The 14,709-nt window shown below is 43.4% G+C and overlaps 1 protein-coding gene across 1 annotated transcript in view; it reads left to right on the top strand.

Annotated features, from left to right (window-relative positions):
* Positions 1-3,404: 3,404 nt before the first annotated feature.
* STAB2 (stabilin 2) overlaps positions 3,405-14,709 on the top strand; it is an 88,710-nt gene continuing 77,405 nt past the window's right edge. The window contains exons 1-4 of the mRNA XM_009582362.1: positions 3,405-3,459; positions 3,730-4,280; positions 11,033-11,166; positions 11,953-12,068. Of these exons, the coding sequence (XP_009580657.1) occupies positions 3,405-3,459; positions 3,730-4,280; positions 11,033-11,166; positions 11,953-12,068 (856 nt within the window). The remainder of the gene's footprint in view (positions 3,460-3,729; positions 4,281-11,032; positions 11,167-11,952; positions 12,069-14,709) is intronic.

Raw genomic sequence — 14,709 nt, 5'->3', positions numbered from 1 at the left:
TAACAGATCCCTGTAGCCTGACGTAAACCACGGCAAGTTTATATATCATAAGGAAGACGACAATGAAAGACAACATTGTGTTATTCTATTTGTGGAAATTACACCGTCTTGTCTTCAAACAAATTTTGAGATGGCTTTTCTTAGACAAGATAATTGGCTGAAATCAATTCACTATAGCCGTAAACACGCACATTTGGATAACGTTATAAAGGCTTCATTTAAAAGAAAGAAAAAAAAAACCTGAGCGAAGGTTGATTGCTCCACATCATTATCTGCAATTCAGCTCTATTACTAGTAAATTATTAACTATATGAAGCTAACTTTGTTTAAGTCTGACTGGTCAAAACAAAGGCATTACTATGAAAGCATACAAGCTCTACGTAGGCCAAAATTACAGCAAACTCTCTGCATTGTCTAGAGCAAGGAAGGAAGTCAGCAGGTAATAACACCGCAGTACTAACACAGCCTCTGCTGCTTCCCCCGACTCCACAAGCTCCCTCACCTTACAGTGCCTGGGGTTTCCACGTGTCCCCAGTTCTACCACGGCCAACTGCTAAGATCTGAAACATGTGTGCTGCTCTCTGTCCTGCTTCTCTGGAGAAACCAATGTAACATTTACAGCACCAGAAATCCATGCTCCACATCCCTCTGTCCATCCCAAATACTGGAATCTCAGGATTTTCCAGGTATTTTGGCCTTACATTCTGCAATCTCAGCAGAATTGCAGAAGTACAAGACACACATACAAACAACCCCAGCCTCCTTCCTGCCTGGATGTTTATAAACTGCAAAATAGGTTTGCTTGAGAATTGCCATCAAGATCCATTTCAGCCACCTTCTCATCTTATGTAAGCCCGTTATTCATTCCTAGTTTCCAATATCCTTTGATTGCATCTTAAAGCTGAAGCTTCTTACATGTTGACATTACACAAACAGGCAGATGTTAATTCAGACTACAAGTTTATTTTGGTGTATTTATCCAGCAGCTCATAACTGTGATTCATTTTCTTCCAAATCTGTGCAAGGAATATGTGTTATATTTATACTCCATTAAATAGGAGATTTATGGCCAGGAAGAGCCACAGTGTTCAAAAAAGTCAAGATTTTTTACCAGGGCAGTACCTTCTGCGTTTAACATGCCGTTAGCTGGCAGCAACGTGGGACCAGAGTCTATGCACGGTCTGTCAAGAACTGCAATGCAGGAGATGCAGAGCAGACACAGGGACACAAAGATGGCTTTAATATTCCTCTACGCCACCAGGTCCAAGTTACTAAGTCCTTCCCTTCACCCCCATGGTATTGCCACCCAGCAACCCTGTAGCTTCATCCCTCTGTACATCTTGGCCTGAATGTCATACAGCTGAACATGGGGAATGCTTCCCACAAGTCAAGGACTTATAAAAAAGTCCTACATCCTGCTGGACCTACAGGGCATGGGGCCTTACCTATGGTTAGAGCGTGACACTCATTTTTTTAAGCAACATGTTATTATAGCATGAAAGGGTAGCAGAAGTACCCATGAACAGACCCTGGTTTTGTAGTCATTCCCTTTACAGCATGGTGCTGATTATATGCTCAGCTTTACAGCTCACCCACCTAACACCCCCTTAAAATTCGTAGTAAATAACATTGTCCAAGTTAGCGCCACGTACGCTACCCTCCTCATGCCTCCCAAGCAAAGCCCTCTCCGCCACGGCCTCAGCTAGAATGCCTTTTGTTTACAATTTCACCAGCTGAAAGACTCTTTTGAGAACAAAAAAAAAAAAGAGGGGAAAGAAAGAAAGCTGAAGAGGCCACTATGAGGATCTAATCTATGGCTAAGACCACCCCTTGACTGGCAGCCTGCATTGCCATCAGCTGTATGCATCATGAACGCATTCGGGTTTAGATCAGCTGTCTGTGCCTTGTCCCTCATTAACATTGATAAAAGCGATGGCCTCTGCCGGGCGCGCGTCATTCCTCAGCATACCAGCTGCAGCTCTATCTTAATGCATCCTATGGGCTTGGAGAATTAATTAGTTCTGATAGTCACCATGTTTCAAAATGATGGCTGTCATAACCCTGCAGATAAAATTACACACCCCTAAAATTTTCCACATTGCCCATTCAGACTCTCCATAGGCCACCGTTGGCTTCCTCAGATGTATGGCACTGGAAAGATTTAACTTGCCAAACCATTTTTTTTTAATCTCTTTGTTACGTTCCAATTAAGTCTGTGCTAATCAAAGGCAGTATTTCCCAAATATTCCCCCCCCTCCCTTTCCCCTCCTAGGGGACTTGATGGTTTATGCCCCCCTTCCTCCCACCTACAATTAGCATTCAGACGTTTCTCTTGGCAGAGCCAAAGCCTCCCTCCCCCTAGGAAGCTTTCTTCTGAGCACATTTTATCTTTTCCTACCCCTCTGCAAGGTGCTTTAGCCAGTTTCCAAACAAAGAGCAAAGTGACTTTCCTCAGACATGTGGAGCCTCAAACCGTATTCAAACACCCCTGGGACAGTTTTCCTGCTGTGACCAGCTCTAAAACAGAAGCCACATACAGTAAAAAACAGTAATTCATTTATTTTCTGCTGCTTACTTTCAAATTACTAAGTAAGAATATTAAATTTAGCTCAAGACTGCCCTCACCCTTGACACTCTCTAAGACCTCACTCCCTGGGAGAGGAGCTGAGCTGCAAGTAGGGTGGGACGTACCAGAAAAGCAGTACCAGCTTTTATTACACAGAGCTCATGAATGTTCAGGCTGCAATGAGTGCTCTGCTTCAAAATGGTCATATTTCTTTTTTATTTCTTCCTCTAAAATGATGCTTTTGTCATATGATTGTTTGTGAAATGGCTGAGCTTTGTATGAGTCTCTGAGAGCTCATCATATGCTGTTCAGCCACCTCTGGTTGGGAGCGCTTCATGTTCAGAAAGTTCAGGGGAACGATACACAATGCGAGTCATGCGGTCAATAATCAATTAAAAATTTTTTAAAATGCAAGAAATTATGTGGTTGTCAGAACTGTGTAGAGGAAGGTGAGTGCTGCAGCCATCATGTCTGTATCTCCACTGGTTTTTATTCACTTTTAAACTGACCTCATGCGCCAGATGCCTGGCTCTGAGAAAGAACTACTAGCTCATTGTAATGCTGAAATAAGTTGCAGCACAAAACATTGTTTTCAAAAACACCTACATAAATGAACCATCGCATTTTTTCTGGTTGGTTGGCATTTTCAGCACAGAAATAGAAGGAGCAACTTGGAGAGAGGCAGTAGGTGGTTGCAGAAAGTAAAAAGGCAACCAGCTCACATCTACTTAAAGTAGGAGCATCCAGCCCGGGAATGCAATAGCAGAGCGGAGGAAGGCTGTGACACACACGAGTGTACGCCACAGCACATGGTATTTGCAGTATTACAGCACACACAATGGCTCTTATCAATCTTTTTCACCGGGCTGCTTGCAACCTGGAATTTTTCAGAGGTACAAGGGTGACTAGCAGCTGAGACAGGGAGCATCTGAGTGGTCGGGATATCCCCGGGGAGTCTTGGCTGGGCTCCTCCATGTCAAATCGATCCCAGCTTTCAGGTGCATCCGTGCCCACAGGCACTGTCACTCCCACATTCCTTGCTCTCACTTCCCTCACCTGTATCAACATTATTTTAAAAAATCCAGAGGGACCAACTCCACAGACACGTTTGTATATTTTGATATTTGTTGCCTAAGGCTTCCAAAATTTTCACCTTCTTGTAGGAACCAAAGAGATTCAAGACCTCTCCACCACTCCAGCTGGTCACAGAAAGAGGCACAGCACAAAGCTAAAACAAAATATCCTGCTAAAGCCAGGAAGAAGTACGAGTAGGAAATTCAAGAGCACAAAGGCCTCAGCTGAGCTGCATGAGCAGCGAGGCAATGAGAATGTTTTAGCTTGCCACCACAACCTTGGAGGAGGACAGCCCCAGAAATACATGGGCTGGATGGCCAGGACAGGATACAAACACATCAAGGGCAGGAGCTGGAGGAGGGCCAAGACAAAAGTCGGCGGCGATGCGCAGGGTAACACGCCGACGGGTGAAATCCCCACTGGGGATCCCAGAGGTGTGCGGACCCCTCGGCACTCTGTGGCCCTGGCACCAGCAGGGGAAGGGGAGGAAGGATGCGGGTCCCAGCTTCCAGAGACCACCACCATCATGTTTCTAAAAGCAAAAGGTGAAACCCAGCAGACGGGGCTTCCTGCCCATGCTGAGTGCATGCCAGCACCCAACCCCGGCATGGACAGCAGTGCTGGAGCCGGTGGCTGCCCGGTACCGCGGGCACTGGCCAGGCCACCGTGGCAGCCTCCTCCCGAGCGAGGCAGGACGCTAGCTCCCCGGCCGGCTGGCAGGTACACTGCCATCAGCAGTGGTGCCGCATGCACAGGCCGTTTTGGGTGTTGGAGTGCCGCCTTCCCACCCCTCCGAGTCCCCAGGGAGCCCCGTCCTGCGTGCCAGGTGATGTATTAGCCTGTACTCCTGCTCAGAGCGGGGCAGGAGCTGGCCAGGCAGAGGTACAGTCAGGGCCCGGCACAGTCTGTATTTAATCCCTGCGAACAAGGAAAATCCCCATCACCAACACAAGGAAAGCGTGACAGGTCCCTCTGGAGCAGGGAAAGCGGTCGTCACAGGGGCTAGCGGGGAGACCGCGCTCCGACGTGAAGGGAGAGGAAGGAAAGGGAAAAAGGGTTTACTTCACACAAATGCCTATACGGGAGGTAAAAGCAGATAACAAGAGAGCTGATGTGTGTTGTTTTTTATCTCGATCTACAGGACAGGAAAGGGATGTGCTTGATTTACAGCTCCTTTCACCACTGCGCTGTCTGAAGTGGCAACAGGCAAGAAACCCTGCTGACCTCAAGCTGCTGCAGACGCTGTCGGCTCCTGCCATGACACATGCAGGGACCAGGCAAACGTGTTTTGCCCAGGTAGCGCAGACCCTGCCCAGACAGCCACCCTGCTCACGCTCCGAGAAGGCGCAGCTGCAGAAGAGGGAGGATAAGTTTTACTCCCAAACATCCCACGGAGGACGGGATGCGGCTGTGTCATCACAGGGGAGAGAAGATCCTCCAGGATTCTTCTCTTTTGGAGAAAAACCTGAGCCATTCCTTTCTCCAGGCCAGATTGTACATTGTATGCAAAACCGAAGTAATGTGAAAGGCCTTGACCTCAGAAAAGAGAAACGGCACTTCTCAGGGCCGTACGTACCGTCAGCATGTACGTCGCGACCCCTGGCTGCTATCTTGTCTGCATAAACAAGACGTGATTTGCTTTCCTCATTGTATAGCAGAAAGGAACAGGATCTGATGAGCGCACAGGAAACATCTTGCCCTGCCATCTTCTACCAGCAGTTTTTCAGTATTCAGTTAGAGCATAAAACAAAAGTATTTGTGTATTATATATGTATCACCACTGAGTTCTTTAGAAAAACAATATGGAGTTCAAGATAATAGGTTACATCTGCACCAAGCATTAACATTTGTGGTCTAAAGGTGAATGCAGCATCTACCCATGACTACAAATAGGAATCTGGGAGAAAGCACTATGTTTACAGCACTGTACTTCTGTGGATTCTTCAGTCAAAAACATAACATAGTTTTAAAACGCAACTTTGTACTAAGACATGCTTACGGATTGCCTTCAAATGATTGAAAAATTATAGTGTCAGGGGCACAAAGGAAAGCTGGCAAACTGGCGGCAGCCAAATTATTAGCTATTTAAGAAACGGGAGAGGCTGCCCTTTCAAGACCGACCAGAGCAGCAGCAAAGAGCAGCACTAGAAAAGAGCTGAAGAACTCCGAGAAGAAAGAGAAACAATTTTGATTTGGGCAACTCAAAATGTCTGTCTTCTCATCCCTCCTAACCATATGCAAGTAACATAGCTGAGTTCCAGGAAACCAGTGAAAACAATTTAACAAAAAAAGCAACAAGAAGAAAAAAAAAAAAAATCCCCTTTTCATCCAGCTAACCAAAGCTGGAAGATGTTCTTTGGGCCTCCTGAGATAAAGTCGGTAGTATTTCTCCCAGGACCACATTCAGGGGACCTACCCTTGCATTATTAGTGCTGATAAGCCAACTTCCAGAGATCCTTTGCTCTGCCTTAGATCAGTTGAACGTTAGTTGTAACGATAACAGGCACAGCAGTTACTCCAGTCCCCTGTCCATGCCCACCTAAAACATGAAAACATCTTCTGTCATAACAGTTCAGTGTCCTTGGTTTTGTACTGTCAACAGCTTCAGAGAGAGGGACACATGAACAGAGCCCTGTCAGGATATCCTGTCATTCAGTGAGGAAGGGTTTATTCAGCTTCGCAGTGAAAACTTTCAGCAAATACCCTGCGTTTTGGAATTTTTCCTGCCTGCAGGCAAGTTTCGCATGCCGTATCCTTCACTCATTTTCCTTCAGGAAGACAAGAGTCCTGTTAAACTATTTGCCTAAGAATGCAGAAGAAATAGCACCTCTAACAAACGATCACTTTATGTCGGAATTTTAGTTCTCGTGTCTGGAGGGCTCTGAAGGAAAAAAACCAAATTCTTCACAATGGAAAAAAATCCAATTGTTTTATTCTTTTTGGCTTTTTTGGCTGCAGTGAAACTGTGTTTGACATCACAAGTCCTAGGTGAGGTAAGAAGCAGCTTTTTATTTAAGTGATGAATTACTATATGTCTGTATTACACTATACGGGTGGGGTTTGTTTCACTGTTATAGAGAAAGTAGTTATCAGATACTGTATCTTATAGAAGAAAAATCCACTTTAACAGTCATTGATGCATATGACACTGAATTATAAACTAAAAGCTCTGTAATTCAGTCTTCTGAAATAACAGAAATGCATCTGTTTATTCCACATGAGAATTTGGCTAAAAGGATATGTCATGAGTACACTGAAAAAGTCTCTAAAAAATGGCAAACGTGACAGAAGACTGTGGCTGACACATTCATCAAAAACAACAACAGAAAACCGTTAGAATTTCTGATCAGTCAGAAGATGAAAGCAGAAATTTTTCCATAGTGAAAACTATCCACTTTACTAACCACAAGGAGGAAAAGCTATTTCAGATAGGTGGGGAAAAAATTCTAAGGAATTTAGCTATTGGAAGTAATTGTACAAAGTTATAAATTTAAGTAAAAGATTTGTAAACTTTTGAGGAAGTGGTGCATTTGTCATTACATATCCTATGGATCTGTGGAATTTCACAAAATCTGTTTTCACCACCCTCATAGAGAGGCAGAAAGTGTTGGGTTACAAACGTGAACCAGGAGTTCAACAGCAAGACATTCACTCATTTAAACTACATCTCAACATGAGGCTTTAAATTACTGCGTTCTGGAGAAAAAACCCTTGTAGAAGAGGAAACAAAGGACAGGGAGAAATTGGGGGTGAGGGGGAAAGGGAAGCCACTCAGGCTGGGTTTTTGTTGTTTGTTTGGTTGGGTTTTTTAAATGAAAAAATACTTTGAAAAGTACAAACAAGTACTGGGAAACCTGTTAAACTTATTCTGTCTCGAAACTTATTCTGTCTCTAAAGAACAGCCACTAACAAATCACCTTTCTTCCATTTTCCCTAATAGCAAAAAGGGAAAATGAGGAAATGGATGAAAGTGGAAACAACCCCACCATTCTAAAATAAAGAGTTTTTTATAGCTGGTAGTATAGGGAAAGGGTATAACCTATTTTCATTTAGATTTTACCTTTACAAAATCTCATTGAATTATCTTGTTCCAAAAACGAAATTTTGTGAGGTGCCTCACTTCTGCAGTGAGATCATTTCAGCTACTCCTACCAACAGCTTTTTCATTTCTGAACCTTAATATCCTACAAGCCCAGGGGTTTATCCAAACTCTTAATGGCTTACCCCGAGCACCTGCAAGGAGCAGGGCTTAAGTAGCATACTTGGTTAAAGACCCAAAAATCAGCCAACACGCTGAGTTTATGATTCTTCAACATTAACAGTACTGAATTGACTCAGTGGAAATGCTCATAGGAGTTAAGGTGCCCGGACCGCGCGTTTGTGCTGTGTTGGTTCTTGCTCTGGTGCATGCAGAGTCTCTCGTTAAGGATGGTCCGTTAAGGTGGCTGCACTGGTGCTGAGCACCAGGGTTTTGAAAGGCTTGAAGCATTCAAGCTCCCTCTTGTTGGTGCCTCACGAGGTGGTTTTGGATGGGAAGCAAGGTGCAGAGATGCTCTGGTTTGAGTTTGTGGAAGCCACCTCAGACTTGAAGCCCAAAGAGACGGGCCAGTCCAGTGCCCCACCAGCACCAGGCTCTGCCGAGAGGGCAGGGAGGCTGCTCAGTCCTCCTAGCATGGCACTGCTCACCACTGCTTTCCCAAGTGTCTGATCAAGCTGTATCCACATTATACCCACATCTGGAAAAAGGTCTCATTTTTATTTCAAAGATGCCTGAAATGCATCTACGCAACACTAAGAGGTTTCACTACCCAAATACTTGAATGTTACCCAAATCAGATTTCAACAGTACATTTATAAAGACTAAAATTTGACAACTAAATAGGTGTCGAAATGTACTTATAACTGGGTGACGACTATCAAGTGGAGTCCCTCAGAGCTCATGCAACTTAATCTCCTCATCAATGTCTGTGATACATCCTCACAATCTTCACTATGAAATGTGCTGATATCACAAACATTGGAGGATGGATACCTAACAAGGGGAGAAACCACTGGGATGAGGGCTTCATCCAGAACTACCAGGCTGTGGCACATGTAGAAATCCTGCCCAAGGTGCCAGTCTACCTGCCCAGGTCAACCATGAGCTTCTGCAAAGAGGCTGCAGCATCCCACATGTGCCCAGAAGGTTCAGTACTGCCTGGACAGCACAGGGTTGCATATGCACATATGTTGTTTGGGAATCCCTGGGCAGAAATACCAGCGGATATCCATCACGCAACACATAACAGCACTGCGACGGGCTCCATCCATGGAAGTGGTGGTTTGGAATACACCCTGCATAGCAAATGACCTGAAGCTCCTGCTGTGATGCTGCTGCTCAAAGGGTTAATGGTCGATTTGCCAAGGCAGGGGACAGAGAAGACCTTGCAGGGGAGTGGTGCAGGTCCCATTCATGTGCACAGGAATTGCCCAGACAGGCTGGGTCTGATGCTCCCCGTCCAGGAGGTCTATTGGCAAATTGGGCAGGCTCCAGAGGAGAGCTGGGGGATGACTCAAGAACTGGGAAACAGGAGTCATAGCAGGGAATTCAAGAAATGCTATTTATTTAGGTGCACAACAAAAATGTGCTTTGATCTCAATCTGTAAGTATTCATAGGAAGGGAGTAGTAAACTCTGTAACAGAACAGATTCCTACCTGTCGTCCAAGCTACGGAAGAGCAATGGCTGGACTGAAGCAAAACCATCACAGACAAATTAGGACAGAAGCAACATAGCACGGTTTGTTTCTCCACAACTGATCATTTCCAAATCAAATGAATGCTTTCTAAAAGATCTTCTTGTTCATACTAAATTTCATGCAAGAAGCTCCATTATCCAGCATTATGCTCCTCTGGTATAATTGTTGTTCTGGCTTTATAATCTGGGAAACTACTTAAAAGGTCCACAGACAATTATTATCATATATAAATATTTTCAAATGGATGATGCTGCTAGAACTGGCACCTGCATACATACACACATGCATGCATGCATACACACAGTGGGCAGGTACAGTTTTTCAAGATAAACAGTAAGCATTTCCTCACGTTGGCCTGGCAATGATTCAGACATTGCCTTAATTGACTACTCGACTGCTTAATTGAAATCCCATTCAGAGAGTTCATTTCAATTCTATTGTGTCAGATAGGAAGTCTCTCAAGGTCAATATTTCTTGAGTGAGTTAAGACCACCTAAATGGGTCCCTACTTAGAGAACAGTGGATAAATGGAAATAGAAAATGGAGCACTTCACAGTACTTCCTCTCCAAGAATGATGATTTCATTTATTACTTTTTGTTGGTTTTTAAAGATCATATTTTGCATTAGATCATTTCTCACCATTTGCGAATTATGAACTTACTTCTACAAATACTCACCAGGAAGAAGATGAAGCCAACATTAGATGGAGTTCAGCAAAGACTTTTTGCTTTAAAATAGGTCGACTGTTTTAGTAGTAGGAAACAGACACTATTTTTGGTATATAGACATTTTCAAATCTACAATTTCTACAATGCCACCGCTGTGACAATACCCTAAGCCTTTTCTCCTTTTTGCCACCTTTTCAAGTCATTTGTCAGATTTGCATTCTTGAAACTGGGACCTTCACAGCAAGGGGCACAAGCCCTTGGCATTTGAGCTGGAGGACTACGGCCAGGTTTCTCAAATTGGGTTGGTTCCTGCTATGGCTTTCTCTAGGTAAAAAAAGAGGAGGTTGCTCTTCTCAGTGTGGAGTCTGGTGGAGTCAGGCCCATAACTTCTACCACATTTGAATGCAAAGCTAGACATCATTCTTTGAAGCCAATTTGAAAATAGCAGCCATAGTCCTTTAGTTCAACATGGTGGTGCTGATAATATGAAACCCGCTTTTGAGAAGAACAAAGGCTTGTGCTGTGCTCTGTGTGCACAGAGCCACGAGCAACTTCCTCCACACCTTATGTTCAGCTTTTCCATTGAATGGAGAAGGCACTTGCCGGCACTTGTCTTTCTCCATTCTGCTTTGGGTTTGCAAGTCAACTTCAGAACTAACACTCCATAAGCTGATGCTGTCTTGGAAACCTGGCTTTTAAGTCTGCTGAACTTAGCATTTGTTGATAAAGCATTCTTAGGAGAAATATGACACTTAGAAGGGTTTATCCTACAGTGGTTGGACATATTTTGTGCAGACAAGACTACTGCAAAGCCCTAATATGTGGTCTATTACCTAGTTCAGCTCCAGAGCATGACAGAGCTTGTGTCTGCGAGTGAGAACACAGCTGAGTTAAATTTGTCATTTTTCAGCAATGCCACTGGGGGCAGAGTTGAACCAACTCAGAGAACTTTTTCCTTCTTTTTAATTAATTTTCTCCTCTTCCAGATGAAGAAGCAATGTGATCAAAAGCTGCTCATTCGAATGAAAACTCAATGTGTACCTTGCTCTTTAAACCTGGAAACCCAGTGCCCTGCTGGTTACACCAAAATTACCAACGGGACAGGGATACCAGATTGCAGGTATCTCTTCCGACAGAGCTTTTCATTGTGAATGTTGTCCTCCATGAATTAGGACATGTTAATTCATATTACAAATGCTCCGTTCTATGCAATTTCTATGTTTCACCAACTCCAGAACTCAAGCTTCACTCAAAGTACTTTAAGCCTAAAGTCAATCAGCAAATTATATGAGGAAAATAAACATTGCTATTGATGATCAGATTTTCTTTGAGTGATATCATAAAATCACTTCCTTGTATATTCTGCATATATTTATATATCAGATATATATCATCTGCATTTATATTTATATATCATTCATATCATGTATTATCATATAAATAACAGATTTTTCAAACTGCCAGATTGGGGAGGTGTGGGGGGTGAAGGGCGGGAAGAAATATCTCAAAACAAATTTGAAATCTTGCCTTTCAGATTAGAAAAAAAGAAAAGCAGTATTTTAGGGAAAATGTAACTATTTTGAGCTTCCTTAACATGTAAAGAGCCTTGATATTAAATAACTTTAAAAATACTATTTCAAATCAAAACTTAGAGAAAACTGCTGTGTTTAGGTTGCAGAAATGAAAAAAAAAAAAAAAAGATAAATATACTATGCAAAAGAAACAGCTCCAAGGATCTTTTTAGACCTTGATGTATGTTTTAATGAAGAAAAAAAGGCAGATCAATACAACTAAGCTTAAAGTGCTCTTGTCTGACACTGAAAGGAGAAGAGGAGGTTAATAATTTCGTTTTTCCCCACAGGAGGCTTTTAAGTACTTTAAAGCAGCTCCAACTTCTTTTTCTCAGGTATTATCTAGAAATTAAAACACACACACTTTCTTTTCCGGGGTGTCGGCATCATTGTATGAAGGAACTTGAACAGCCTGAGTGCTGCCAGGGACACTGGGGCCCAGACTGCATGGGTAAGCTTTTTTTTCTGTTTTTCTGATAGAATTTGAGTAGAAGTAAAGCAGTGGTTCTTCTTCTTTTCAGAAGCTATTGCCATGAGAAAATTGCTCCTCAGAGCTTATTATAGGAGTAGAAATAAACAGAATTTTTCAGCCAAAACTTAGACGATTTGGAGAAAAACACATATTCAGAGCTTCATTTAAAAAGAAAAATTCATAGAAAAATCTTAAAAACTCAGGGAACCCCCTTGGTTTTGAGATTTTCAAAACAAACCATTTCAGTCAATGCCTGCAAAATGACTTTTCATTTGGGAGGATCCCCACAACGGATTTAAAAAAATTAAAATTTTCAAACCGCAAGTTTAAATGGTTCATTTTAGGTCAATAATAGCCTCATCTGAGTCTGAAATATTTCCATATCTCTTTAATTTTTTCCTTTTTGAGGAGGGTCTTTTCTTTCAGCTCAACTTGAAACAGTTTTCCCTTCAAGTTTTTTGAACCTCCAGCACATGCTAAAGGTCATTACTGAAGCAGGGGTAATCAGGAGTACCTCTCCGCCCGCTGCCCCTTCCTCAGGAAAAGCCTTTCAGCGTCTCCACAAGTGCATCAAGCCTCAGGCTACTGAGGTGGGCATCAAGACCCACAGAGAAGTTTCCCTGCCCAGACAAAGCGTTTCCTCCTTTAGTTAACGCCTTAGATAACGGGGTAAAGGTCTGGTTCAACATCTGTGAAGTCCTTTTGTCCACAAAATAGATTAAAAAATTATTTTAGCATGGCCCAAGCTACGGTTTAAATACCAGTCATTTATCTACTAAAGTAAAATAGTCAAACCCCAACTTACAGCTACTTCTACAAAAAAGACAGGCGAATAGCTGAGTATGTAGCGTGTGGTCCCGTCTTCTGAAAATAACTACTTGTGTGGTGATTTACCCTTTCTCCACCAAATGCAGCCTAAGTGCCCAGTAGGAGGAAGGCAATGCTGCATGTGATTGTCATCCCCTACCTCAGGGTGCTCTGGGAGGCCCACGGAAGACACATGGGTGTTTCTAGAGAGGGGCAGAGCTCGCTGCCCCCGAGCCGGAGCCCTGCCTGCACTGCTGCGGGCAGGAGGCTGCAGAGGCGAGGAAGCCCTCTCTTCCTTCAGACAAACTTCCTGGCCGCAAAAAGCAAAGAATCAAGGTCTCGGCATTGTTTCTGCTGTCGTTTGGAGGAAGAAAATATCTCTTTGCATTATCGCAATCTCTCTAAGAGCATATGGCGCGCCTTGAAATGTTTGGAGGAAAGCCGGTCTTTCCTGAGGCCAAAGAAAAATCCCTGACTAGGGATTTACTTCACATTTAGCATCTGATGGCAATGACAAAATTAGGTCTTAAACAGCACTCTGACTTCCTTAAATGATAACACATGCTAAAACACACAGTGTGAATGAAAGATGTTTTGCCCCCTTCCTTCCCCACGAAGCGCCCACAAGCTGCATGCCCATCCCTCTGTAAAAAGGCATCAAGGAAAACGGGAAAAGTACAGAGGGAAAAGATCCGAGGGAAAGGAGCACAGCCTTTTAACACTGCCAGTATCATCCAAGCACAGATGCCAAAGCTAGTGGAGCTCAGATGCCCCACGTGTGTAACTGATGGACTTCAGCGGGAGCTACTCCCTACTCCAGCTCAGGTTCCCACTCTGGGCAAATATTTGCATGGCTCCAAAGAAAAGCCTGGGTACCAACTGAAAGGTGCGCAGTATGAGCAACTGAGGAGAAAGCACTGCAAGAATAAAGAAAAACAGTGAAAAGGAAATAAAAAGGCCAAGAGGAAAGATAATAAACCTAATTCTATCAAAGTATATGTCCAAAATACATCTTCTTTACAAGTTCTATCCCCTGCTTCAGCCTGCAGGGGTAATCCAAGAAGAGGCTGCATTTGAAAACACTTGGGAAGTGCTGAATTAAACTCTATGAGGCTGAATTAAACTCTATGAGGCCAAAAAACAGATAGATTTAAGCTCTTTTGGCCTAGGGATAAAGATTAGGCCTTCGGACTCTGAGAGCTGTAAAAGCTAAGCAGAAACATCTCTTTCTTACAACTTTTCAGAAGTTGTAAGAAGTACAACAGAAGCGAAGGTCTCGCCCCTCCCCGGTACCGGGGTGGCGGCGGGCGGCCGTGCCGCATCACTCCAGTGCCCCGGCACTGCCTCCTGCGGCCCCGCCAGCCGGGGCAAGCGCTTCATCTGCCTGACCAAACTCATACAACCATATGGTAACGTGCTAAACTTCTGATAAAGCTGTCCCTTGGTGGTGGTATCAAAGCAAGAGACATGAGGTAGTGAAGACAAGGGGAAGTGTAAGGAATATCTGCTGCAACAAACCTGTTTTGTCAGCAATTTTAAAGTATGCTTTCCTAGAATTTATACCATCAGCTGAGTTTTCCCGTGATTTTTCTCTTTGCACATTCAATAAAAGCAGCAGCGCAGTTAAAATTGTTTCCTTTCAGAGCAAATATTAAACAGTTTGCGCCTGTGTCGGTCCTAAAGATGAGATTTAGCTATCTCATATTAGCCAGAAAACAAGACTCGCTAAAAGCCACTTTAAAGATTAAAGTATATGTATTTATTACTTTACCTCTTTTCTGGTTATTTCATCTCAACTCCTAATAAATCTTTT

Source organism: Fulmarus glacialis, unplaced genomic scaffold (genome assembly GCF_000690835.1).
Source record: "Fulmarus glacialis isolate BGI_N327 unplaced genomic scaffold, ASM69083v1 scaffold8657, whole genome shotgun sequence".
Taxonomy (NCBI): Eukaryota; Metazoa; Chordata; class Aves; order Procellariiformes; family Procellariidae; genus Fulmarus; species Fulmarus glacialis.
Note: the sequence above shows the minus strand (reverse complement) of the source record. Positions and strands in the feature narration are given on the sequence as shown.